This window comes from Bos grunniens, chromosome 29, assembly GCF_055505025.1.
Source record: "Bos grunniens cultivar Pamir isolate PY7600 chromosome 29, Bosgru_T2T1.0, whole genome shotgun sequence".
NCBI classification, from domain to species: domain Eukaryota; kingdom Metazoa; phylum Chordata; class Mammalia; order Artiodactyla; family Bovidae; genus Bos; species Bos grunniens.
Genome location: NC_141193.1, coordinates 5,841,391 through 5,866,712, shown reverse-complemented (window position 1 = coordinate 5,866,712; position 25,322 = coordinate 5,841,391). Strand labels below are relative to the sequence as shown.

Sequence of the window (25,322 nt, the reverse complement as noted above, 5' to 3'; positions counted from 1 at the left end):
GGGGCAGGGAACCACTCAGAGCGCTCCCATCATCATTCAAGTGAGAGATGATGGTGGCCTGAGCCAGAATGATGGCTGTGGGCATAGGAGAGGAGGACCAAGTTGCCATCTGTTTGGGAGGCAGAGAGCTCAGGACTTGCTGAAGGATTGTAGTATGTAAGAGGTGGGTCAGGATGGAGTCAAGGATGAGTCCCAGTTTACTGACCTAAATGCCTGGGTAGAAGTAGTACCATTTACACTGAACCCCTTAAAAGGCAAGAATACCCCAGTAATCCAGGGAAACCTGATAAGGGAGGAAAACTGAGGGTAAGGAAAGGAAGTGGGGGAAAAAAAATAAAATAAAATAAAAAAATAAAAAATAAAAAAAAGAAAGAAAGGAAGTGGGGTCCAGAATTGCAGGCCAGGAGCAGGAAGGCAAGGGTCCCACAAACTTGGCTTCCTCACTGGCAACAGTGCCAGAGGAGCAAGGCCCTAAAGGAACGCAGGGGTGCCCAAGGGTCCCTCAAAGCACACCGGGTGCTGCAGGAAACCAGAGGCCAGGAGCCCTTCCATGACTTGCCTTCCTCTTCACACACCTGAGGACCAAGGCTGAGGACGAGGGGAAGACCTGCCCGGCTGACTGCTGTGTCCACCCTTTGCAACCCCATGGACGGTAGCCCGCCAGACTCCTCGGTCCATGGGATTTTCTGGGCAAGAACACTGCAGTGGGTTGCCATTTCCTCTTCCAGGGGATCTTCCCGACCTAGGGATTGACTAAGCCCCTCTTTTGGCACCCTCCCTTGTTCTTTTTCAAACGGCCAGAGACGCAGGAGTCTATCCTCATAAAATGTTTCCAGTGCTTTCCATCAGTGACCCTCATCATTCAGCAGCCCCCATCCCTCCTCTCACAAACCCACTTTCCTCCCAACGGAGGGAAAAGCCCCACGCGCTGCTGAGTCTTGACTCGCGCCTTCTCCTGTCGGCCAAACCCTTCTACCCCTTTTCGTCCGGAGAAGCTTCTGTTCTTTGGGATCAAAGGATCGTCGAAGCTACGGCAAGCAGTCACTTCCCACCCCGGGATCCTGTAGCAAGGTGCGTTACTATCTTTTCAGAGCTGGCAGTTGCTGCTTCTATCCGCGTCCCCGGCCCGCCCGGACGGAGTGAGACGGTCTTGCACCGACCCCGTACGCACCCCCCGGCGCCCGACAGACGTCCAGGAAATCCGTACTAAATGAGTGACCTGGGCCAGGCCCGCCCGCACATCTCCGGATTCCGAGCCCACTGTTGGCTCCCCGACACCCTCTGGGCGCCTCGCGTTCGGGCGCGCGGCCGCGACGGGGCCGGCTGCCAGCCGGGCTTCCCGGGGCCGCTCGAGGGCCGAGGGTGGGCCTGGACCTCACGGAGGAACCCGGCGCTCCCGGGTCACGTGACAGGGCCCGCCCCGGGCGCAGCCTCCGTCACGTGACGGCGCAGCCGGCCAGCGTCTTTTTCCCGAGACGGAGCTGCCGGCCTGTGGCCCAATCAGGAGGCGGGGGCGGGGCTGCCGGGGGCGGTGCGCGGGAAGGGAACCCCAACCTCCGGGAGCCGCGGGAGAGATCCGGAGGGCATTGTTGAGCTGGGGTCCGGCCCGGGACCCGCCGCCCGCCCCATCCCGGTCACTGGGGGCAGCATGAAGTGTCTTGTCACGGGCAGCAACGTGAAGGGTGAGTCGGGGTCGGCCGGGGCTGGAACCACGTGGGATGGCCCGAGTCGCCCGCAAACCGCTGTCTCTCTCCTCCTCCCCGCAGTGCTCGGCAAGGCCGTCCACTCCCTGTCCCGCATCGGGGACGAACTCTACCTGGAGCCCCTGGAAGACGGGGTGAGGAGACCGGGTATGGGGGAGTGGCGTGAAAGTCCCAAAAGGGAGCCCTGATCGGGGCTCGAGTCTCTCCCCCATCAGGCAGGGTGCCCGGTAGGCACGTTTGCTGAGTTTAACAGGGGCCTCCCCTGTTGCTGGGGTGTCCCTTTGGGCCCTGTCATCTTCCCAGGCCAGTGTCTGAGTCGAGAGCCCTTGCCCTCCCTAAAGTGCCCGGTGGTGGATGGGGGTGATTAGGTAAAAGGCGTGGGTGCTGAAGGCTGGGTCGCGCTCTTGCTGTGGAAACGGCGGCGTTGAGGTCCACTGGGGACTCGTGGAAGGCTTCATGGAGGACATCCTTGATGACTGAAAGGAAAGGGCGGGCTTCTGCAGGTGATGGTAGAACAGAAGCCATTGGGACAAGTGCCTGGGTAAAAGCTGGCTTGAGGGCTGGGCCCAGCACTGCTGGTGACCACATCTTTCTCCCCACTTTTCCTGGCCCCAGCTCTCCCTCCGGACCGTGAACTCCTCCCGCTCGGCCTACGCCTGCTTCCTCTTTGCCCCCCTCTTCTTCCAGCAGTACCAGGCGGCCACCCCTGGGCAGGACCAGCTGCGCTGTAAGATCCTGATGAAGGTGAGATGGGTCCCTCAGCAGTGGCAGGGCACTCCCCCCAGGAAACCCTCCTGGCAGTGCAGTTTGCTCTGGGGCACACAGCAGGTGCCTGTAGGAGGAGAGATGTATACTGGAGCAATCCGGTGCAGAACGCAGAGCCTGGCCGAGTAGAGACATCCATGGGGGTAACGGGTTATATGAAGAGGGTAGCTGAATCTGCCAGGGACCTGCAGGGAGTAAATGACTCTCAGGTTGGTCCCTGAAAGATAAGCAGGTCTTTTGAAGGCATTCCAGACCCGGGTAAGGGCACGAATGAAGGCCTGGAAGCGTGCAGATATCTGCATGTGTGAGGGGTCCTTTCCTGGTATGACAGTGCTGAGCCCATGATGGGCCAGAGCCCAAGGGGACTGGACGTGAGAGCCGGTTGGCGGAGGCGCAGTGCTGAGGGATGTGTTTTCCTCGCCTAGTCCTTCCTGTCTGTCTTCCGCTCGCTGGCAATGCTGGAGAAGACTGTGGAGAAGTGCTGCATTTCCCTGAATGACAGGAGCAGCCGCCTGGTAGTTCAGCTGCACTGCAAATATGGTGAGTGAGCAGCTGGCTGACCCAGGGGTCCTTGCGGTGTGGGATTAGAGGTTGGCGAGCCCACTGAGACCGTGTCTGCCCATCCAGGGGTGAGGAAGACTCACAACCTGTCCTTCCAGGACTGCGAGTCCCTGCAGGCCGTCTTCGACCCAGCCTTGTGTCCCCATGTGCTCCGTGCCCCAGCCAGGTGAGCAGCCCCTGGTTGCACGCTGAGCCCTAGGTTTTTCTCTTCCTTCTTTCGGCCTCAGGAGTCAGTTTAAGGAGGTACCTCCTCCGTTTTTCCTGCAGGGTATCTGTGAACCTCAAAGCGTTCATCCAACCCGGTTTGCTTTCAGGGCCTTGCCTGGCCCTTTAAGGGCAGAGGCTGGAGTGAGGAGGGGCCAGATGTTCCCTTGTCCCATGTTCCTCTCTGTCTCCCGAGTCTGTATTCTCCACCTCAAAGTCTGACTTGGCTTTCTGACCACTCAGCCCCACTGACTCCTCTTTCAAAAAACAGGTCTCCGGCTTGCCCTCACGTCTCCTCTGGCCTTTGAAGGTCCATTAATTTTTGTGGCTCCGGGACTTGTAACCTTTCTCTGATCTGGTCATCCTTCTGGGATAAGTCCCGTTCAAGGGCAGCCTCTCTTCCTACCCGGCTGGGTTCTAGCCCTGAGGGGTCCTCAGGCCACGGCTGGACAGGGAGGTCACGGTCCTGGAGGGCTGCCTGAATAATCAGCTATAGGAGAGGAGCCATTCTGGGTAGTCACAGGGGCCATGCGGGGCCTGGGAGATGGGGAGCCTAGCAGACGCCAAGGTCCCTGGAGAAGACCAGAGAGGAGTGGGTCCCCTCCCACCTGCCCACGTGCAGGGTGTGCCTTGCACTCGAGTAACCCAAGGTCTCACGTTTCTTTGCTTTTGGTAGCCGCAGGACCTGGTAACTTGAAGGTCCCTTTGAGCCCTGACTTTGTTTTTCTGAGTTCTGTTGAAATAGCACTGCCCAGGATCCCTTTGGGTAGAGAAAGAGAGCATCAATCCGTGGTCTGGGTTTTGAGAATTTTTCTTTCTTTTAAAACGAGTGATTGTTTCTGTTTGTCTTATGGACAATTTCAAATTCATATAAAAGCAGATAACCAGCTTCTGTCCTAGTTGTTTTGAGGCAAATTCCAGATGTTATTTCACCTGAAACTATTCACTAGCCTGTCTCTACTAGACAGGGACCTGAGGACTCTTTGTAAGGCGGTGTTTATGTGGACAGCGTGGGTCTGGTCTCCCAACCCTGGATGGGCAGGAGCCACCTGCCTGGTTCAGTTCAGCAGAAACCGCCTGAACTCCCTGCTGCGTTCTGTGAGCCTGTTCTTGTCTGCCTCCATCTCGTGCAAGAGGACTACTCTCCCACAACATCCTGGGAACCTTGGATGAGGCAGCGACCGTGTCCTGCTGCCCCCGTGCTCCACCCTGGGGCCATGCGAGGCCTGGCCTGGTTCTCTTTGGATGCTGGGGTGCCTCGCTGTCCCGCCTCCGGTCCTCTGAGAGCAAAGCCACTGGGCGGGATCGAGCCTCGGGTGTGATGCTGTGCCCTCCTCACAGGGTCCTGGTGGAGGCTGTTATGCCTTTCCCCCCGGCGCTGGCTGAAGTGACTCTGGGCATCGGCCGTGGCCGCAGGGTCATCCTGCGTAGCTACCAAGAGGAGGAGGCAGGTGAGGGGACCAATGGGGCCTGGGGCAGAGAGCAGAGACGGGCTAGGGGGGTGCAGAGAGCAGAGACGGGCTGGTGGGGGCAGAGCCCGGCTTCCTCCTGTTGCTGCCCCCCCCAGACAGCGCCATCAAAGCCATGGTGACGGAGATGAGCATCGGAGAGGAGGATTTCCAGCAGTTGCAGGCCCAGGAAGGGGTGGCCATCACTTTCTGCCTCAAGGAATTCCGGGTGAGGTTCCTGCCGTGCACTCACTGCCCCGTCCACCTCTCCTCCCTGCCCAGCCTCCATGCTCTGCTTCTCCCTTCCCAGGGGCTCCTGAGCTTCGCAGAGTCAGCCAACTTGTCCCTCAGCATTCACTTCGATGCCCCGGGCAGGTAAGGCCCAGCCTTGGGATAGGGAGGGGAAGGCTCTGGGGTGCCGGAAGCCAAAGGGCCTTGACTGCGTCTGGATCTGTCACCTGCCCAGGCCAGCCATCTTTGCCATCGAGGACTCTCTGCTGGACGGCCACTTTGTCCTAGCCACACTCTCAGAGTCGGACTCGCACCCCCAGACCCTGCATGCCCAAGAGGAGCTCCAGCGGCCAGAGCCTGGGCCTCAGGCTCACAGGTGAGAGCTGCGCCCGCCCACCCCCCTTCTCACTCTGTGTACCCAGGCTGCAGCCTGCCGCTTCCAGAGTCTGCAGCCCCCACCCTGTGCGCCTCCCATCCCCACTTCCTGTCGAGCCCCAGCCCCTACAGTCCTCACTGCTTCCAGCCCTGCAGGCTCAGCCTCACCAGTCAGCTGTACTCAGAGATCCCCCGACCCAGGGAAGTGTCCCCAAGGTCGGGCTGGCTTCCTTCTCTGGCTGAGGCGTCCTCCCAAGCCAAGGAGGGAAAAGGGCTGCCGGGAGGCAGGGGGCTGCCTGGGATGGGGGAAGCAGGTGGCTGCAAGGGCAGGTGGGTTGGGGAGGATGGGCCCAGCGTAGTTTAAGTGGAGGAAGTTGGCCTGGCCCTCTGCCCAGTATGTCCCTGGGCCCCAGTGCGCTCCAGTTCCTGTCCCCTGGGAAGGTGGGGGCTTGGGCCCCAGGTGGCCCAGCTCACTGGACTTGCCGCTCCCCTCCCGCAGTGAGCTGAAGCGGGCCCCCAGGATGCCTCCCTCAGGCCTCTACCTGAACTCTGATGAAAGGATTCTACGGTTGACCCCCTTCCGGAAGCGGCCACTTAAAACACCGCCCCCATCCTTTCCCCTCCCACCAAATCAGGAAATAATAAAACCAAGAGGTCACCAATGGTTACTAGGCTCCTGCAGGCACTGGCTGAGCCCTCCAGGTGGGGCCCTAACTCTGTCCCCCGCCCCCTTCCCCACTGATACCGTCTCTGCCTGTAGCACGCCCCACCTAGACCTGGATGACTTTGCTGTCGACGACATGGACTCTTACATGATTGCCATGGAAACCACCACGGGCAGTGAGGGCTCCCGGGCACTGCCCTCCATCTCCCTTTCACCTGGCCTCCAGCGCCCCTGTAGCTCCAGCCCCCACTCAGAGGAGGAAGATGATGACATGGAGCCCAGCACAGTGCCTGGGACTCCCCCACCTAAGAAGGTAGGGGTGAGAGACAGAGGGGCTTCACTGGTGGCTCCAATGGAAAGAATCCGCCAGCCATGCAGGAGACCTGGGTTCAGTCCCTGGGTGGGGAAGATTCCCTGGAGGAGGGCATGGCAACCCACTCCAGGATTCTGGCCTGGAGAATCCCCATGGACAAAGAGAAGCCTGGTGGGCTAGTCCATGGGGTTGCAAAGTCAGATACCACCAAGCATGGAGGCAGAGGCTGGGGTGGGAGGCAGAGGGAGCAGCCTCCGAGCTCACCCGGCTTCCTCTGTTCTCTCGCCAGTTCCGCTCGCTGTTCTTTGGCTCCATCCTGGCCCCTGCACACTCTCCCCAGGGCCCCAGCCCTGTGCTGGCTGAAGACAGTGAGGGCGAAGGCTGAGCCGAGACTGGGCCCGATGAAGCCCCGCCCCACCCCTCTCCCAAGGCCAGCCAGGGCAGGTCTGCTCTCCTCCTTGGTGGGTGGTAGAGGTGCGCCCTGCTGGAGCCGAGCTGACTGGTCCTGCCACCTCCCCCAGGGCCTTGCCTGGCCTGGGTCTTGTTGTTTCCCTTCAACCCCCAATCATTCATTCAACCCTCAATCTATCATGTCTGTTCCCAGTCTCGGTGCTGAGCTGCCCTCTGCAGGGAGTTTCCTCACCTCTTAATCCAATTCTGTGGGCAGAACTAGAGGACTGCCTTCTCTAAGCCCACCTCCCTAAGAAAGAAAGAAATCATTGTGGGGCTTCTGCCCCTGCTGATCCACCTTCTGCCAATCATGACCTGTCCCTCCCTCAAATCCTGAGCACACCACTGGGATCCCCTGTGACTGGCACACACTGTTTTGCTTGCTTTCCCCGAACTCTCTGGCTCTGGCTTGGAAATTCCAAGGGCTCCTGTGGACCTGGGCATGTGGCTGGGGTTTTCCTGGCTGGGGCCCCAAGCTCAGCAAGCCTCCCAAGTGGCTCTGGGCGGAAGGGTTGCCAGGCCCAGTGTTTGGGACAAGGGAGACAGAGGCTATGGCAAGAATCCAGCTTTGACCTTTATTCAAGAGACCAGATGGGTTGCCCCAGGATCCGGCTGCCAGCCCTGAGGCCAAGCAAGGCTGGAGATCCCCAATCTGGCCCTGCTTTGCCCTGAGCTGCAGCCTTAGCCCCAGGATCCTGCCTGCAGCCGCTGTAGGTACAAGCGGGAAGAGCCCTGGGAGACTGGATGCTGCTATTGGTTCATAAAAAAAAGAGAAAAATACACCAAGCCTCCGTGTTCCCCGTGATGGGTGGGCCTGGGGGCCAGCATGAGCCCCCTGTAGCCACTGTGATTTCTGTACAATCCACCATCTGGGCCAGAGGGCGGGCACGTGGAGGCTATTTCTTGGCTTTGGCGGAGTTGCGGGGTGGGGTGATGGGCCGGCCTCCAGGGTTCAGGCCACTGAACTGCCCGTATTTCCCCTTGTTCTTGTCAGCGGGCTTGAGGATCTAGAAGAGAAAAACTGGTCAGGCTTAGGGGGCCGTGCCATAGGCCCCTCGGCCTGTCCGCCCCCAGCCCAACCCCCACCTGGAAGGAGCACATGAGCGTCTCGTCCACACTCATCATGGCACCTGCATTGTCAAACTCGCCGCAGTAGTTGGGGGCTGAGAAGAGTGTCACCAGCTGCCGCTTGGCAAAGAACTCATAGCCGTCTTCTACTACCTGGACGAGGGTGGAGGCGGTTAGTTCAGCAGGAGCTGGCTGCCAGCCCTGCTCTCACCCGGATGGGGGCTGCCAGCCCACCTGGTGTGCCCGGCAGATGAGGTCCAGGTCATGCTTGTGCAGGAACTTGGCCACCACCTCAGCTCCAAATGTAAAGGAGACGCCGCGGTCATTCTCGCCCCAGCCCTGCACGTCCTTGTCAGGGTCAGACCACAGCAGGTCACAGAGCAGGCCCTGGTCAGGCACATCTGTGGGCCGCATGATACGCCGGATCTGCTCCATGGACTGTAGGTCTGGGGACAGGCCTGGAGAGCACAGGGGGCAGGTCACCTCCTCCTCCAGGCAGCCTTTGCCAATCAGCCTCTGCCCCCCACCTCTCCACCCTCTCCAGGATTCCTGGGAGCCTACACAGGCAGAACTCATCACCTTCTGCCTCTTCCAAGTCCCTGTCCCTTCAAGGAGCACAGAGCTCCCTGGAGAAAGTGTTAGTCGCTCAGTTGTGTCCAACTCTTTGAAACCCCATGGACTGTCCAGGCAAGAAAGCTGGAGCAGGTAGCCATTCCTTTCTTCAGGGGATCGTCCCAACCCAGGAATCAAACCTGGGTCTCCCGCATTGCAGGCAGATTCTTTACCACCTGAGCCACCAGGGAAGCCCTGGAGAAAGGGGACAAGCAAACTCCATGCAAGAAGGCGAGGCCACGACACAACAGCGGGTGCAGCCCGATGCTGCAGCACGGGGGGACTTCGTGGCAGAAGTACTGCCCATACCAGGATTCCAGGAAGAGCTGTTCCTGCTGACTGGGAGCACATCTTCCAGCTGACGCTTCTGTCCCAAGGTCCCAGGGGTGCTCACCCTGGGAGGCTCATCCTTCCCAAGCATTCACACGCCCAGAGTCGTGCTCACCTCCATGGCAACAGAAGATCTTCTCGTCCACGATGGCAGCGATGGGCAGGCAGTTGAAGCAATCAGTGAAGGTCTTCCACAGTTTGATGTTGTAGCGTCTCTTGCCTGTCCAGGGGGAAAGAGACAGCTCACCAGAGGGCCTCTCTGCTCCACCCTCAGCCTGGGTCTCCAGGCCTTCCAGGACACATTGTGTGTTGTTCAGACACAGCTAGGAGGAGAGAATGGAAGGCAAAAAAGGAAACCAAACCCCCGCCACCTACCCCTACTACCCCATTGCCTCCCAGACAGAATTCTAAAGCAGCCGAGTCCACAGGAACCCCAGAGTTCCACTTCTGGCATGACCTCAAGGTTGGTACCCACCCCCAGCACAAGAGCAGGGCCAGGTCGAGACAGGGTCTGGTTCATCTCGGCTTCTGTCTAACAGAGTCCAGTCCCAACAGGCATCCCAAGTGCTTAAGTTCCGGATGCGCTGGAGGGGAGTGTCGGCAGGTGAGGCCCTGCCTTAGAATCCTGGCAGCCCTTCAGTCAGCAGCCACTGGCCAGGTCCCTGAGTGCCAGGATCTGCTCTAGGAGGGCAGGGGAGGGTGGCATGGGCTGGTGCTACCTTCACGGCGCTCAGCTTAGCAGGTGTTTGTCAGACGCTGACACCCCAGCCACCAGGTCGACACGAGGGCTGCACTGAATGGCAAGGAGAGCCCTTCAGGACCAGGGCAGCCCCAGATGCTCTGCCCACTCACACTCATCATAGAAGCCGTAGATGCGGTTGATGCTGGCACACTCGTGGTTTCCACGGAGCAGGAAGAAGTTCTCTGGGTACTTGATCTTATAGGCCAGCAGCAGGCAGATGGTCTCCAAAGACTGCTTGCCCCTGTCCACGTAGTCCCCCAGGAACAAGTAGTTACTCTCTGGAGGGAAGCCACCGTACTCGAACAGCCGCAGAAGATCATAGTACTGGCCGTGAATGTCACCTGTGACCCAGGGAACCAAGTCAGCACTAGGGCCAGCCTAAACGTGAACCTCCTCCCAAGGAGGAACTTGGGAGGAGTGGGGGGCAAGGCTGCTTTCAGGAGGCCACGGGGACCTGGGCTGGGGGCTCACCGCAGATCTTGAGGGGTGCCTCCAGCTCCAGAAGAATGGGCTGGCTCAGGAAAATCTCCCGGGATTTGAGGCACAGACCACGGATCTCGTTCTCCGTCAGCTGTACATTCTTTCCAGGCCTGGAGCCCTGCACTGGGGGCGGAAAGAGGCGTCAGGACCCTGGTTCCTCAGGCAAGAACAGGGTGAATGTCATCGGTGACCCCACAGGCACTTCTGGGTGGGGGCTCCTGGGCCTCCCGGCCCCGCCTTGTCCAGGGGCAGCTGTTGCTGCTGAGCCTCCTGGGACCCCCAACTGCCCTCAAGGCGCTCGCGAGGGGACTGCTGTGCGCAGAGGCCATCCAAAACCTCATAGCACAGGACCCCTTCCTGGGGGAGTAGGCTTCTCGGGTTTCTCCCTCAGCCAAGAGCCCAGGCCAATCCTTGCGCGCCGCCCCGCTCCGGTCCTGCTCTGGCAAGGGGAACAACCCCAGACCTCCCAGCGCGCCACGATTGGGGTGGGGTGGGGTGGGGTGGGGTGGGGTTGGGGGACGATGTGGCCACGGGACCTCGCGGCCCGTCCCCGCCCAGTCGAAGCCGGCCCTGGGAGGGGCAGGTCCACCCGCGCGCCACTTCCGGGCCGTGCAGGGGACCAGGGCGCGGCGGGCGCCCACCTCCCTCGCCGCCCCGGCCAACCTTCCAGCAGGCGTCCGATTATAGAGTCCAGGTTGAGCTTCTCGCTGTCGGACATGGCGGCGCCGCCGCTCTGGCCCAGCACCTCCGGGCCCTGTCCTGGCTCCCGCCCTCCCGCGGCCTCCTTCCGGCCTGGTGCTCCTTCCGCCCGCCCGGGCCCGCCCCGGCCCGCCGCCCCGCCTCCTCGGCCGCCCGCCCCGCCCCGCCGCACCCGGCCCCGCCCCGGCCCGCCCGGTCGCCCGCTGCCCCTGCGCTCTAGCGCCTCCACTGGACGCCAGGCCCGGGGCCCGCGGCGGCCCGGGAGGCGGGGCCTCGGCCAGGGGGCGGGGCTTGGGCTGATCTGATTGCGGGGGCGGAGCCTGCACTGGGGGCGGGGCTTCACGGGGCGAGGTCGACTCTAGTTCCGCCCTAGAGGGGTTACCCACCATTGCACCGAGGATGTGCGGCCGGAAGTAGTGTGAAGTTGTTTTTCTCTTTCAAGGGCCCAATAGTCCTTCCCACTTCTGTCCCGGGCTGGAAGGTGGTGTGACCTCATTGGGTCTCCCCAGAGAGTGCAGATTAAGTCCACGAAGTGCAGGCAAGGAAACAGGCTCAAAGCAAGGGTTGGCTTCAGATTGACAGAGGAACTCTTACCTCTAGGGTCCCTGTGGCCTGCGGGCGGCTGACCAGACCCAGACACCTGTCGCTGAACTCCGAGCTCATTTTTGTCCCCATGCCTGTGGTGCGTAATTTTTTAATGTCTCGTCCTTGCGTTTTGAGTAGCGCAGTAATGCCTTACTGTTTGACTTGTCGAAAGCATTAACGAAAGAGGTAACTTTAAATAAAGCGTAATACTCACTGGAACCCTGAATTGAGTATTTTATTTGCCGGTGACCTCACATCTGGAGGCAGCGTGGCTTCTCTACCCCTGGCAGGCCCTGGCCACATCACACCCAGCACAAGAACCTAGGCCTGCACCCACCTAGCCCACCGGGGTGGTGGGAGGAGCCCATGGCCCAGGGCCACTGGGGCAGACCGGAAGAGCCCTGGAGAGGAAGGGGTAACCCCCCCGTACGCACTTGGGAGGGGCCCCCAGCGGGTTTCTGAAGCTGTGGCCGAGGAGGAAGTGAGAGGAGGAGGTGAGGTGCAGCAGGGAGGTAAGCTGGGCTGCTGGGGACAGGGCCTGGGCCTGGGTCTCCGGTAGGGGGCCTGGCCTTTCTGCCCCTCTTGGCCTGTGCCCCACCCCCACCCCACAAGAGGAGAGGGGACCGGAGGGGTGTGGTGCGATACCCTGCAACCTGTCCTCTTTGACCAGGCGGGCAGGTCCTGGGGCTGAGGCCTGGGCCCAGGCTGGCCAGGAACCCCCGCTCACACTGGCTGTGCCCACATCTTGCAGCCTGCCGCACCGGGGTCGGTGGCACCATGGCCCAGGCCCTGGGCGAGGACCTGGCGCAGCCTGGCGAGCTGCAGGATGACTCTAGCTCTTTGGGGTCCGACTCAGAGCTAAGCGGGCCCGGCCCGTATCGCCAGGCTGACCGCTATGGCTTCATTGGGGGCAGCGCAGCAGAGCCAGGGTAAGTGGGGAAGGGATGAGGGGGCATACAGGGTGCTGGGCCTAATGATGGAGGCTGAGAGCTGAATTCTAGAGTGAGGCCCAACCTCAAGGGTCCTGGAAGGGTCTGGGGACCCAGCTAGTGTCACCTGTCCTCGGGTTCTAGATGGAATCTTAAGCTTAGCAGGGCTGTGGGGGGTGGGTCCCTGTGTGTCTCTTCCTCCCAGTCTCTGAGGGTTCCCAGCGGGGCTGAACCTGCTTCTCCTTTCAGTCCGGCCCAGGAATCCCAAAATCATAGAACCCACACTTCTTCCCCTACTAGTTCCCCCACTTCCCCAGGTGCTGAAAGGGAGACAAGTTTGGAGATAGATAGGGAGGTCACACCGCGATCAGAGGCAGAATCAGGCTCAGAGAAGACTCCTGGTTTCTAGGTCTTGGGCTCTGTCTACTCAACTTCCCCAAAGAGTTGTCTGTCCCCATCCTGGGGGACAGTCAACCAGCCCCTCCCCCATCACACACCTACACACCCTCTTCAGTATCTCCTGCTTCCGCCCACATCGGAGCCACATCCTTTCCTGTCCCCATGACAACCACTGGCAACTCCTGGGTGACAGGTCACTCCCCACCCCAGAGATTCCCAGAGATCAGGGCCAAGGGTTGGGCTCACCCAGGTAGCAGGAAGGGTGGTGGACGTGGGTGTCCTGTGTCTGGACATCTGTGTCGTGTGTCCCAGGCCGGGTCACCCTCCTGCAGACCTCATCCGCCAGCGGGAGATGAAGTGGGTGGAGATGACTTCACACTGGGAGAAAACCATGTCTCGGCGGTACAAGAAGGTGAGGGGAGAAGGGTCCCACGCGGCCCTCCTTGGCTCGTCCCCCTCTGCCTGGCAAAATAAAGCCTCCTGTGTCCCAGCACCTCTTGCCTTCGCTCCCTGCTCCTTGCGGAGACTCTTGCCCCATAGCAGATTGTGCCTGAGGCCTGCTGAGAGCAGCAGGGGTATCTGGCATGGCTGGCCTGACGGGGTGCCCTGGCCTCACTCACAGGTAAAGATGCAGTGCCGGAAAGGCATCCCCTCGGCCCTGCGGGCCCGGTGTTGGCCCCTTCTGTGCGGGGCTCACGTGTGTCAGAAGAACAGCCCCGGCACTTACCAGGTGAGGGGACCAGCAGGGGTCCCAGCCCCCGCCCCTAGCCCTTCACCCCTCTTGGCCTTCACCTCCACCTTCATGCCCACGTGCAGAACCTGGCTGAGGCCCCGGGAGACCCACAGTGGATGGAAACCATCGGCAGGGACCTGCACCGCCAGTTCCCACTGCATGAGATGTTTGTGTCGCCCCAGGGTCACGGGTACGAGGGCGGGGATGCCCAGGGACCCCCAGCCCCCACACCTCCAGGCGCTTTGGCAGAGTCCCCGCCCCTGGCTTTACGTCTTTGCATCTCAGAGGACCCAGCAAGGCCCCTGAGGGGCCGAGGCCTGGGCAGGGGCCGCCAGAGGGTGCGGGAGGGCTGCCCGGAGGACTGGCCCCTGATGGGGTCTTCTGGCACAGGCAGCAGGGGCTCCTGCAGGTGCTGAAGGCCTACACCCTGTACCGGCCGGAGCAGGGCTACTGCCAGGCCCAGGGCCCTGTGGCCGCCGTGCTGCTCATGCACCTGCCCCCAGAGGTGAGTGCCCTCAGCCCTGCGGCAGGGACCCCAGACCCGGACGCCCACCCCCAGGAACTCTGACTTCAGTTACCTGAGACCCTGGACCGCCAAATCTAGTGACCTAGGGACCAAAGCATCCTGTGCCCTGAACCGTGACCGCCCCCCCCTCATCCTCTGGAACCCTGGCCTCTGGGACCTAGGATCCTCAAGTCCCACGAAGACCTGTCCTAATGAGCCAGGGCCTCATGATTGCCAACCTCAGTGACCATCAAGCCCAATGACCTTGATTCCAGGAACATCGAACCCTGACCCCTGACCTTTGGCCCAATGATCTAAAAGTTTGGATGTTATCACCTTGACCTTATGAACCTTGATTCTGAACCCTGTGACCATGATCCCTGACCCCAATGACCCCAAGAACCCAAGACTTGAACTTTGGGACCTCTGCTGCCCTTGACCAGTGAGTCCCCACCCTGCGACCCTCAAATTCAGCCCTCTGAGCCCTGTGACTTCTAACTCCTGCACCCCTTGGTAGGCCTCTTTCTAGGCAACGGGAAGCTTTTAGGTAAGACCCACCCCCTGCCCCAACCCCACCACCAGCACTGAGACCAGGCTCCTGGCTCCAGAATCACCCCAGATGGTGTCCAGGCCCTCCCCTGTGCCCCCCTCCCCCAGCCTTGCAGTCCCCTCTGCGGTGGGCACTCAAGGCCTGTACCCACCCCCAGGAGGCCTTCTGGTGCCTGGTCCAGATCTGCGAGGTTTACCTCCCCGGCTACTACGGGCCCCACATGGTGAGAGGCAGGGATGGGACCCGAGGGCACAGCGGGAGGGTTGGGTGGGGTTGGGAGCCTAGGGAAGCCAGCAGTAGTGCTGATGGGCGTGGCCACAGGAGGCTGTGCGGCTGGACGCCGAGGTGTTCATGGCCCTGCTGCGACGGCTGCTCCCGCGCGTGCACAAGCATCTGCAGAAGGTGGGCGTCGGGCCCCTGCTCTACCTGCCAGAGTGGTTCCTGTGCCTCTTCGCCCGCTCCCTGCCCTTCCCCACAGTGCTGCGTGTCTGGGACGCTTTTCTTAGCGAGGGTGAGTGGGGGGCCGACTAGGTGGGCGGGGGCAGGAGGGGGTGCCTGGTGAACACAGAAGGTGGAGGTGCCAGCTTCGCTCTGCCCCGCTGCCACCGCTGACCCTGATCTGGGGCCTGGGTGCTGGGGTGTGCCGAGGGTAACCCACTGTTGGCCACGTATCACCAATGGGAGGAACAGCAGCCCCCGCCCTAAGCAGTGAGATCACCACAGGGAGGGCACAACATCCACATGGGGGGAGGGCTGGAGTCAGGGAGGCTTCCCCAAGGTCGATGGGGCAGGAGCTGGGGAGACCATAGCAGTGGCACAGCTTGGGGACTGGGCACAGTGAGGGCACAGCAGATGGAGCCCCCGGGCCCTCAATGCGAGCCCTCGCAGGCCAGGCATGGCTCTGGGAGCCGAGGCCACTTGAGTAAGTGAGACCTACATTCTGGTGGTGGTGGGGGTGGGGATGGGAGGCGGCGGTACCAAATTAACAAGATATTTATAGATTGTCATAAGTTCCGTGAAGAAAATAAAACAAAGGACATGCCAGAGCGTAGGGGAACGGCAAAAGAGGGCTGTTTAAATATGCTGGCGGCTGCTCCTCAGAAGAGGCAGATACACGGAGCTGGGTGGAGAAGGAGAGGCAGGCAGGGCCCTGTCCTCAGGGTCCCAGCCACGGATGACTTGAGGGGTGCAGGCATGGGGAGAGGTGCCAGGCTAAGAGCAGGGGGCAGTCGGGGCAAAGCTGAGCTGGACTCTGGGTCTTTGGGGCTCTGCCTCGTACCCCCATCAGTGGCACAGTTGGATTCGGTTCTATACGGGTTGTCCAGCAGTTGCATGGTAGAAATCCATCAGTACACCTACTGAGCACCCGCTGTATGCCCAGGTGCCTTCAGACTGGGTTAGTGTTCTAACCACGGACGTCCAAGTCACCGTCCGCTTGTCCTCCCCTGCAGACTCGGACCTCGAGGGCGGGGCGGGCCGGGCCCCGTGGGGGCACCCTTGCGCTTTGATAACGGTGACGATGTTAGTAGTCTTGTTGTCCCTTTACACAGCACAGTGGTCACCAGGCCTTACTGGTCCCCCGACTGCCTTTCTCAGCAGACCGGAGGCTGCCAGGGAGGGGCTCTGAGGCTCCAGGAGCAGGCCAAAGTCATGTGCGTGTGCGTGCCTGCGTGTGTATGCACACGTGTGTGCCCTGTGCTCTTAGCTTAGGGGTGAGGAGCTCTGGCTTGAATCTTCCTAGAATCAGAAGCTCACAGGTCTGATCTGGAAAGGCTGTCTCGTCACCACCCAGCCCTTCACTGGACGGGGCGAGGAGCCGAGGCCCAGAATGAGAAGGCCCGTGTGAGGCTGCCAGCAGCCCTTGGCTCCTGGCAGGCTGCGCTGCCCACGAGTGTCCGTGGCTGCTGGGACCTGCTGGCCGGTGCCCCCAAATGGCCGACCTGCTCTCAGTCCAGGCAGCAGAGCTGCAGGAGGGTGGAAGGAGTCTGGCCAAGGACAGGTTCGGGCCCGGGCTGAGAGCTGGCCCACACTGAGTGAGCCCCACCGGCCTGCAGGTGTGAAGGTGCTGTTCCGCGTGGGGCTGACCCTGGTGCGCCTGGCGCTGGGCACCACTGAACAGCGCCTGGCCTGCCCAGGGCTCCTGGAGACGCTCGGCGCCCTTCGATCCATCCCACCTGCCCAGCTGCAAGAAGAGGTCTTCATGCCCCAGGTGGGTGCCCCTTGCGCGCCCCCTGCACAGTTGGGGAAACAGGCCCAGAAGGAGTAGTGACAGTGAGCACGGGGCTCCGTTCTTGTCCTCTGAGCAGCAGAGAATGTGGAAACCCCAGGCCTCAAGTGGCTTTTTGTGGCTCCCTTAGTCTGTCTCTTTGTCTGTCAGCCCCTCAGCCCTCAGCCACTTCCTGGGGCTGTGTGCTGCCTGCCCTGCGGGGATCTCATCGTTTCCTGCCCTCCCTCGGGCTCAGTATCAACTGCTCCCCGCAGGTGCATGGCGTGGCCCTGTCCGAACAGGACCTGCAGCGGGAGATCAAGGCCCAGCTGGCCCAGCTGCCCGCATCGGCATCCGAGCCACCCCCGAGGCCGCAGGCCCGCCTGCCCGGGGCCCCAGCCATCTTTGAGGCCCAACAGCTGGCAGGAACCCGGGGGAGCCCTCGGCCTGAGGTGCCCCGCATCGTGGTACAGCCCCCAGAGGAGCCCCGGCCGCCCCGGCGCAAGCCCCAGACCCGAGGCAAGACTTTCCATGGGCTGCTGACCCGATCCAGGGGGCCCCCTATCGAGAGCCCCACCAGGTCCCATCGAAGCTCCACCTCCTTCCTGGACACCCGATTCTGAGGGTAGGTCCCACTTCTGAGGGTACCACGGACTCAGGGTCCCCCTGATCCCAACTGCCTGAACAGTGGATGCCAGCCTCGACGTGGGCATTGCACTTTACAGCTGGGGTTGGATGCCTCGCTCCTTTCCTGTGGACTGCCTCAGGCCTGAGGAGGACGGAAGGGTACAGAGTGGGGTTTGGGGGACCCAGGCCCTCCCCCACCCACAGGGCTGCCCCAGTGCCTGGGCCCTTGCACGCATCAAGCTCGCACTGGAGGAGTGTGCAAGAAAGGGCACAGACTGGGCCACGGGGACCCCAAAAGGCTCCTGAGGGGCCTGGAATAAAGTCTGAACAGAAGCCTGCATGCGGTCAGCTCAATGCCCTCTACCCGCAACCTTCCACCAGCTGCCCCCTCCCCTCATGGCCCCGCCCCTCCTAGTCCCGCCCCGGCTCCCCAGGCACATGGAGGCTGCCGTTGGCTGCTGGAAGGTGTTTACCAGCGACAGGGACCAAGGGCAAGCCGCAGCACCCAGCCTCTTGGGGCCAGGTGAGGCTCCTGTGCCTGGGGGAGGAGGGCTCCCCCAGTGGACGCTGGGCCCACATGTGGGACTCTGTCTCCTCTTCTGCTCCCTCCCCTTGCTGATTTCAGGAGCCCCCCAGCAGTGGGAGCACTCTAACCCAAGTCTGCCCACCCCGTGTCCTGGTCCCATCCTCAGAGAGAGCCGGCTGAGAACAAAGGCCTAGTGTGCCCGGACAAAGGAGAAAGGCCCTGCCGGCCCTTGCCCCCTCCCAAAACCCCAGCCGCACCCCCTGGGGACTGCCACCATGGAAACCCCTCCCACACTCGCTAATTGCCCCCGTGGGTGCCCGAGGTGCCTGGGACAGGAGCCATTGCCAAGACAACGGGGCTGGTTCCGAGGCAGGCTCATGTCCCTGCAGGGCGGTCTCGGTGACCCGCCTCCTCGGGTGCCCTCCCCCGAGGGTGGAGGGCGGAGGGTGGGGGCACGGTCGGGCTCGGGAGTACCCGGAGAAAGTGACTGTAGTCTTAAATGGTGGAGTGTTCCATCAGCCCTCCTCAATGGCTGTGCTGGAACATGTTGGCACTCTCAGACCCCTGATTGCAAACGGGCTGGTGACAAGTCCACGGCCACAGGAAGACACTCCCTCTGTGTTGTTATTGTTTAGTTGCTAAGTCGTGTCGGACTCTGCAGCCCAACCCTGTGGACTGCAGCACGCCAGGCTTCCCTGTCCTTCACCATCTCCCTGAGTCTGCTCAAACTCATGTCCATTGAGTCATTGATACCATCCAACTGTCTCATCCTCTGTCGTCCCCTTCTCCTCCTGCCTTCAGTTTTTTCCCAGCGTCAGGATCTATATATACTTTCCTCCTTTTGGTATTTATTTATTTGGCTGCATCAGGTCTTACTTGCAGTGCAAGGGATCTCTAGTTGCAGCATGTGGGATCTAGTTTCCTGACCGGGGATCAAACCTGGGCCCTCAGCATTGGGAGCGCAGGGTCTTAGCCGCTGGGCCCACAGGGAAGTCTCTGTGTATATACTCTTACAGCGCTTATTATGTGACTGGCCAGGTCCCGGGTTCAGGGGCAGACCATCCCACTTTCAAGGAGCTTTTGGTCTGGAGGAGGGACTCACATGGAGGTCCAGACACAGAGCTAAAGTTTGCCTGGGCGGAAACTGAGTTTGCCAGGAGGAGAGGCAGTTGGGCCTGAGCTTTGCTGCCTATGGCAACCCACTCCAGTATTCTTGCCTGGAAAATTCCATGGACAGAGGAGCCTGGTGGGTTATAGTCCATGGGGTCACAAAGAGTCAGACATGACTGAACAACTAACTTCCTTTCTTTTGCCGCCTATGGCAGACTCAAGGCTCACCCCCCCACAGTCAGCCACCATGAACCTGGCTGACACCCCCCTCTAGCCACCCTCTGTGGGTGCTCTCTCCCTCCTGTTCCCACCCACTCCCCCAGTTTCGCTCCAGCCCTGGTTCTGAGTGTGGGGCAGCAGCTGGGCCCCTGTGAGTTAAATAAAATTTTCTGAGCCCCCCTTCCCTCCCAAGCCCCCACCAGGGTGCTCAGTTGCTTCAGTCGTGTCTAACTCTTTGGACCCTTTCTGACTTCATGGACTGTGGCCCACCAGGCTCCTCCGTCCATGGGATTCTCCAGGTAGCAATACTGGAGTGGGTTGCCATGCCCTCCTCCAGGGGGTCTTCCTGACCCAGGGATCGAACCCGCATCTTTTATGTCTCCTGCATTGGCAGGTGGGTTCTTTACCACTAGTGCCTCCTGGGAAGCACCTCCACCAGGGTACTTGGAGCTTAATAATAACGTCCTCCCCTGCAGTTCACAGACCACTTTCTCAGACCCCCCATCCACCCACACACCTGTCTCTGCAGGTGGCACTGAGAGCCTCTGTAAAGAAAGGGGGACCCGGCCAGGTTGAGTGTCCAGCCCAGGATCACAGAGAGAGGCAGGGCCGGCTAGACCGTGCCTTAGGCTTAGAGCCCGAGTCTGATGGACTCTCAGGCAGGGAAGCAGGCAGGTGGGGGCCTGCAGGGAGTTTATAGGGTCCGCCCTGAACTCCCTGCCTCCCGCCACTCAGCTCTTCTGCCGAGAGGTTAGGGGAGCAGGAATAGCAGCCTTGGTCCAGGGCTCAGAACCCATCCCGAGGCTGGAGGGGAGGCCACGAGGCATTCCCACGGATCCAGACCTTGGGGCAGGCAGTCTCCAGCAGGGCCCCTCGAGCTGGGGCTGAGTCATGGCCTTATCTACTCAGAGAAGCATTTTCTGGGCAGTCCTTCTGCAGGTCCTGTTATCAACCTGGGAAGCCTGGGCCAAGGGATCAGGCCAGAAGAGGACCACTCCCTCCTTTTGTGAACACTTTTACACATGCTGTTCCCACAGGGCTGCGCTACCCCTATGGCACCTGCGGGCCAGTTAGGAAAAGATGTCCCCTCTCCAGGTACATGCAGCCCTTCAGGACCGCAAGGAAGTGACCGCTCAGCAGAGCAACTTTGTGCAGTGAGCAACCCCCACAACTGCACGCAGCCCCAGCTCCCTACACCCCTGCCCGGAAAGGGGCTCTGAGAAGGCAGGGCACCCACCCGAGAGCAGTCACCCTGTGGGAACCAAAGCTGGGCTGGCATCTGCCTGGTCAGCCCAGGGGACAGGGACAGGAATGTGGGGGCAAGCAAAGAAGTGGAAGGGCAGACGAATCTCTCGCGGTTGGGGGGCATGGTCTCATCTTGACTGCCACCCACCCCAAACGTCCCCCCATCCCCACACTGTCCAGAGGTCAAGCTTGGACTTCCTGTAAAGTCCTGCTCGGTGTGGAGTCCTGTCCCCAGGCCACAGAAGCGGAGCCCAGAACAAAGGTCACCTCTGAAGCTGACTGAGCCCCTTTGTAGCCCTTGCCAAAAGCACCCCTGATAATTACTAAGAAGCTTCCTGACTCCTAATTTGGCAAAGATGCCCACTCCAGTAAACACCCTATGACACCCCAACCAATGCCCACCTTCCAGCAGGAATTTTCTTTGTCTTGAGGCTATAAAAATTGGCTATTAACCCACAAAAACTGTCTGCGTTCTCTGCTCTGTCAGGAGGTTGGCCCCCTGCGCTCACAGTGCCCACTTTCTCTCTGCTCATTGTTCTTAATAGACTCACTCCTTTCTGAAATGCTCCGTGTCTGGAAATTCTTTTCCAACCCGCGTTCGGACTGCCTCAACACATAGGAAAGGCTCACTCTCTCTGAGCCTCCGTTTCCTCCTACAAATAGTGGGATAACAGCAGCTCCGACCCCAGCCCCCAGAGCGCTCCGCTGGGGTCATCTTTACGGGGATTACTGTCTGGTGGAGCTGGGCAGTAGCTCAGGCATGGCCTCTCCTCACCCCGCCCCTACCTGGCTCAGCTCGGCCTCGGGTGACCTCCAGGCTCTCCTGGCGTAGACAGAGCAAGACTGCCCTGCCAGCCTGCTTGCCCCCAGCCCTGCCGAGTCCCAGGGCTGCCATAGCTTGACCCTGATTTTCCTCTCTGTGTCCACAGGGTAGATGCCATCACAGCTGGTGCCCAGCCAGGGCAGTCTGGGGGTGGGCACAGAACCACGCTGCTCTGTGTGCATATGCTCTGGCAGAGGGAAGACCCCAGCCCTGCCCCTCACCAACTGTGTGACCCTCAGCAAATCACATCACCTCTCTGAGCCTTGACTGCCTCATCTATAAAAGGCAGAGAATCACAACGGCTACGGGGTAGGGTTAAGTGAGATGCGGAACATAAAGCACTCCATAGTGCCTAGGACAAGTCAAAAAACACTTGCTAACACTATTGCCTTCTGCCAGGCGCCCCATGCCCAGCCAAGCCTGGGCTAAAGGAGGCATCATAATCCCCATTTAAGGATGAGAAAACAGATGCTGCACTGCTTGTGTTAAAAACAAGACATCAGGAACTTCCCGGTGGTCCAGTGGCTAAGACTCTATGATCCCAATGCAGGGGCCCGGGTGTGATCCCTGGTCAGGGAACTAGATCCCACATGCCACAGCTAAGAACTGGTGGAGGCAAATAAAAACATGTTAAAAAACAAGACCAAGACAGCAGGCCCAAGATGGAGTCACTGACACTAAGCCCGCCATCACCCAACTGAGGCAACTCAATCACTGGCTCAGTTGGTAAAGAACCCACCTGCAATGCAGGAGACCAAGGCTCAATCCCTGAGTCAGGAAGATCCCCTGGAGAAGGAAATGGCAACCCACTCCAGTATTCTTGCCTGGGAAGTCCTGTGGACAGAGGAGCCTGGCAGGTTACACAGTCCGTGGGGTCGAAAGAGTCAAACGCAACTTAGCAACTAAACCACCACCACCAATACAGTTCCAGCTCTCCTGGAAATTCTTTCTTTTAAAGCAGTCAATCAGGAATCACCTGACCAGCACTAGTGAGGTCATCTACCCGATACACTCCTGCTGTCCCCCCAAAACAAAGTGACTTTGCAGGGAATTCCTTGGCAGTCCAGTGGTTAGGACTCTGCACTTTCACTGCTGAGGGCAAGGGCAAAAGAATAAGGAGGAGAAAGCGACCTTGCAATAACCAACCCACTTTTTTGCCTAAGTATAACTTTTGTGTCTGCCCTCTTCTGCCTATAAAAGTTTTTCATTTTGTACAGCTCCTTGGAGCTCCTTTCTGTTAGCCCATTGGATAAAGCTGACAAGATCTTTAAAATGTGCGCTGCTGAATTTTGGTTTTTAATACGTGTTAAGTGTCAACACTCATGCTCTTTGGTGATGTCCATACCCTCATCCCTCATCCCTTCTGTGGATCTCCGTGGAGCTCAGGGTACTCACGCAGCGAGAGGATGGATCTTCTAGGGTGGCCGTGCCTCATTCCAGGAGCCTGGGCCAGCCACAGAGAGGAGCAGAGTGCAGATCTGGAGCAGGGGGCCCAGGGCAGCCCTGGAAACCTGGGTGGGGGCTCCAGATAAGTCACTTCTCCCCCTACTGCTTTGGTAGTCGGGGGTGGTCCTCACAGGCTGCTCTGTCTATAGCTGTAGAAAGGGCTTGAGGCAGCCGTCTTTGCCCCCACAAATGCCATGGGGTCATCAGTCCTTCCCCTCCAGCCCGGGAGGCTCTAGGGATCCACCAGGGGGTCTCTGGAGAGAGGGTCTGCAGGGGAAGGCCTGTAACAATCGCCTCCCTGTCCTGGGCACCCAGCACAGGGAGCTGTGATCATTTCAACCCAGTCCTGGGAGGCAGAAACACGTATCACAGGAGGAGGAGATGAAAGGGGAGGTGCCGAGGTCCTGGAGCTGGATCGAGCGGGGAATTCACCTAGGGGGACACACCTGAGGAGAGGGTGTGAATCTCTGGGTGTGTTTCCTGGGGGTGAACATGTGAGTGTGAGCCACACTCTTGCGGTGTGCTTCTGTGGCTGTTTGGACGGGTGTGTCTGGGGGTAAGGATGTGTGTCTTGGGGAGATAGTGGGTATAACTGTGGGTATCCAGCGGACCTGAGTGCTGATAGGCAGGGAAGATTGTGTAGATGCCCCCTTTCCTATCCTGTGCTCAGACCCACGGGAACTCCCAGCCTGGCCCCCCCTTCCCTTCTGCCCCCGCACCAGGGCAGAGGGCGTCCCAGAGAACTGTGACTGCCCTCGTGGGGCCATCTTACCCAGTGATCACTACTCTGGAAGGTCCAGGAGAGGTGAGGAGGGACCCTGGGGATGTACAGGGACCCTTGTTCAAGAGAGCCTTTCTGGGCATGCCATCTGCTATGGGGCAGGGTGCTCCTTGGCAGACAGCTGTGGTTGGTGGTGCTTGGGGAGTTCAGGACTCCATCCAAGGGCGAGGCACCAGACTGTGAGCCCCACCAGCTCTCCTGGGCACTCCACCCCTGGGAGCAAGCCCTGGTACCAGTCTCTGCCAACTTTCCCTCCGCTCCCCTCCCTCCCCCTCTATCCTCTCTGCATCTCTCTTCCACTGTGGGTCTCTCTATTTATCCCACTCTGTCCTCTGTCTATACTGTAGCCCCTAAACCTGTGACCCTCTCGGATGCTTGCTGTCCGTTAGAACCTGGCTCTCTCTTCGACTTACTGTGGCTCTAAATGTCTCCTGTCTGTCCCCCTGTCTGTCACTCTGTCTTTCCCTGGCCTGCCAGGCACCCTACCTCTGACCAGGTCGTGCCGGGGTCCTGCCCCGGCTGATCCAGGGTATTCGAAGCGGGGACGGCGTCGGCGACCTATTTATTTAAATATTTTATCAAAGATATAAAGAGTAATAGGATGAGGATAGCTCAGTAGGAAAATTCAGTGGAGAAAAGAGGCTGAGTAGCTTGGTCTACGCGGGAGACCAATAAAACTTCAAGACAAGAAGTTTGCACCACTTACGTAGGCCGCAGGCGTCCTTCCATTCTCCCGAAGGAGAGGAGACACTGAGGCCTCCCCGGTCGGATCTTAGAAGCCCAGGCATAATTAGTAAGCATGGCGGGTTCCGCGCTCCAGATGGAGACTCAACCAGAGTGAGAGAGCGACATGGGGAGACCAGTATTTCGAGGAACTGATCCCAATTCTTTATTTTCCATGGTCTACTTTTATACACTGAGATGTTATGCAAAAGTCACGCGGGGTCAGCAGTCCTGACTTTTATCAAAGTCAGGTGCTTCATACAAATGTATACAGAGGTCTTAGGGGTGTTACATCATCTTCTGGCCAGGGGGGCCTGCTGACAATTTATGACCCTCTCCTTGTGACAACAGTCAGTCAACCAGGACACTTATTTCTCCAGGGGTGATTATTCTTAAAACAGACACCACCCAAATAAAGTTTCATTCCTATAGGGTGACGGTGTAGTGGGTTTTAGTTAAGGAAAGAATATACTTAGCCTAAGGTCTAATGTGATTAATATCAAAGGTTAATACTTATTTCTTCTATATATTCATTAATGTGTGTAAGGGCAGGGGATGTGGAGACTTAGCAACAAACATTGGCTCAACAAATGAAAAACCCTTCACCAACACAATTTCTAATCAGCCCATTATACTTATACTAATAGTTTTCTAACTTTTCTAAGGAACCTGTTTTTAGAAGGTTTAAAGTTGGGAGGCTGTGAGCAATCACATGTGGCCGGACAAGCCTGTCAGGCAGGCTAGAGAACCTTCAGAGGAGTTTGTAGGTTGAAACACTCCTATCACGCCCAGGAAGTATTATTAACTGGAGCTCTAAGTTAATTCCTTCTCCAAAAGAGGTGGTGGGGGACAGCCCCCCGTAAAGTCAGAGGTGTAGGTGAGAGCACAAAGTAGTAAAGCAGGCAGGCTCTGGTTATGGGGGTAGATGCTCAAGGATTTCCAGGGGGACTCCTGAGGCTTGATCCCACCTTTGCGTATGTCGCGCCTCCTTCCTCTTTGCCATGGGCGGAGTACCTCACTCTGACCCCCAACACACTCTGTCTTTCCCTGGCCTGCCAGGCGCCCTACCTCTGACCAGGTCGGCCGCGCCCACCCCCGCCCCCCAGGAGCCCAGGTTGGGATGGGTGGGAGGTTTTGGCGGGAGGGGTGGGGCGGGTTCCCTGGCCCGAGGCCGGCGGGGCCCGGGCCCTGCGCCCCGCGCCGCCCCCGCCCGGCACTGGGCATGCCCCGGTCGCTTCTATATAAAGCGGCGCCGCCTGGGCCGGGCGCT

The 25,322-nt window shown here is 59.7% G+C and overlaps 3 protein-coding genes across 8 annotated transcripts; 2 read left to right on the top strand and 1 right to left on the bottom strand.

Moving 5' to 3' along the window:
• Positions 1–1,528: 1,528 nt before the first annotated feature.
• RAD9A (RAD9 checkpoint clamp component A) lies at positions 1,529–7,494 on the top strand. Of its 4 annotated transcripts, none has more exons than XM_086385437.1 (11): positions 1,529–1,682; positions 1,767–1,837; positions 2,319–2,447; positions 2,894–3,008; positions 3,096–3,195; positions 4,575–4,684; positions 4,801–4,910; positions 4,992–5,056; positions 5,148–5,288; positions 6,048–6,264; positions 6,554–7,494. In XM_086385437.1, exons 1-11 carry the CDS (start codon positions 1,649–1,651, stop codon positions 6,647–6,649), a joined length of 1,188 nt encoding a protein of 395 aa, XP_086241563.1. In that variant the 5' UTR covers positions 1,529–1,648; the 3' UTR covers positions 6,650–7,494. The 4 variants fall into 4 exon arrangements, with proteins under 4 accessions (XP_086241563.1, XP_086241561.1, XP_086241564.1 ...); XM_086385435.1 differs by having other exon boundaries at positions 5,787–6,264; XM_086385438.1 differs by having other exon boundaries at positions 1,767–1,850.
• On the bottom strand, positions 7,271–10,707 carry PPP1CA (protein phosphatase 1 catalytic subunit alpha). The gene is made up of 7 exons (XM_086385458.1): positions 10,610–10,707; positions 9,938–10,069; positions 9,577–9,807; positions 8,840–8,944; positions 8,017–8,240; positions 7,801–7,935; positions 7,271–7,721 (listed from the first exon to the last, which is right to left on the bottom strand). Exons 1-7 carry the CDS (start codon positions 10,662–10,664, stop codon positions 7,611–7,613), a joined length of 993 nt encoding a protein of 330 aa, XP_086241584.1. The 5' UTR covers positions 10,665–10,707; the 3' UTR covers positions 7,271–7,610.
• A 333-nt stretch (positions 10,708–11,040) lies between these two features.
• TBC1D10C (TBC1 domain family member 10C) lies at positions 11,041–17,515 on the top strand. Of its 3 annotated transcripts, XM_086385441.1 has the most exons (11): positions 11,041–11,327; positions 11,521–11,724; positions 11,982–12,159; positions 12,871–12,970; positions 13,181–13,288; positions 13,375–13,481; positions 13,682–13,796; positions 14,504–14,569; positions 14,668–14,857; positions 16,401–16,555; positions 16,828–17,515. In XM_086385441.1, exons 3-11 carry the CDS (start codon positions 12,008–12,010, stop codon positions 17,173–17,175), a joined length of 1,341 nt encoding a protein of 446 aa, XP_086241567.1. In that variant the 5' UTR covers positions 11,041–11,327; positions 11,521–11,724; positions 11,982–12,007; the 3' UTR covers positions 17,176–17,515. The 3 variants fall into 3 exon arrangements, with proteins under 3 accessions (XP_086241567.1, XP_086241566.1, XP_086241568.1); XM_086385440.1 differs by lacking the exon at positions 11,041–11,327 and having other exon boundaries at positions 11,714–11,742; XM_086385442.1 differs by lacking the exons at positions 11,041–11,327; positions 11,521–11,724; positions 11,982–12,159; positions 12,871–12,970; positions 13,181–13,288 and having other exon boundaries at positions 13,686–13,796.
• The last annotated feature ends 7,807 nt before the right edge of the window (positions 17,516–25,322 follow it).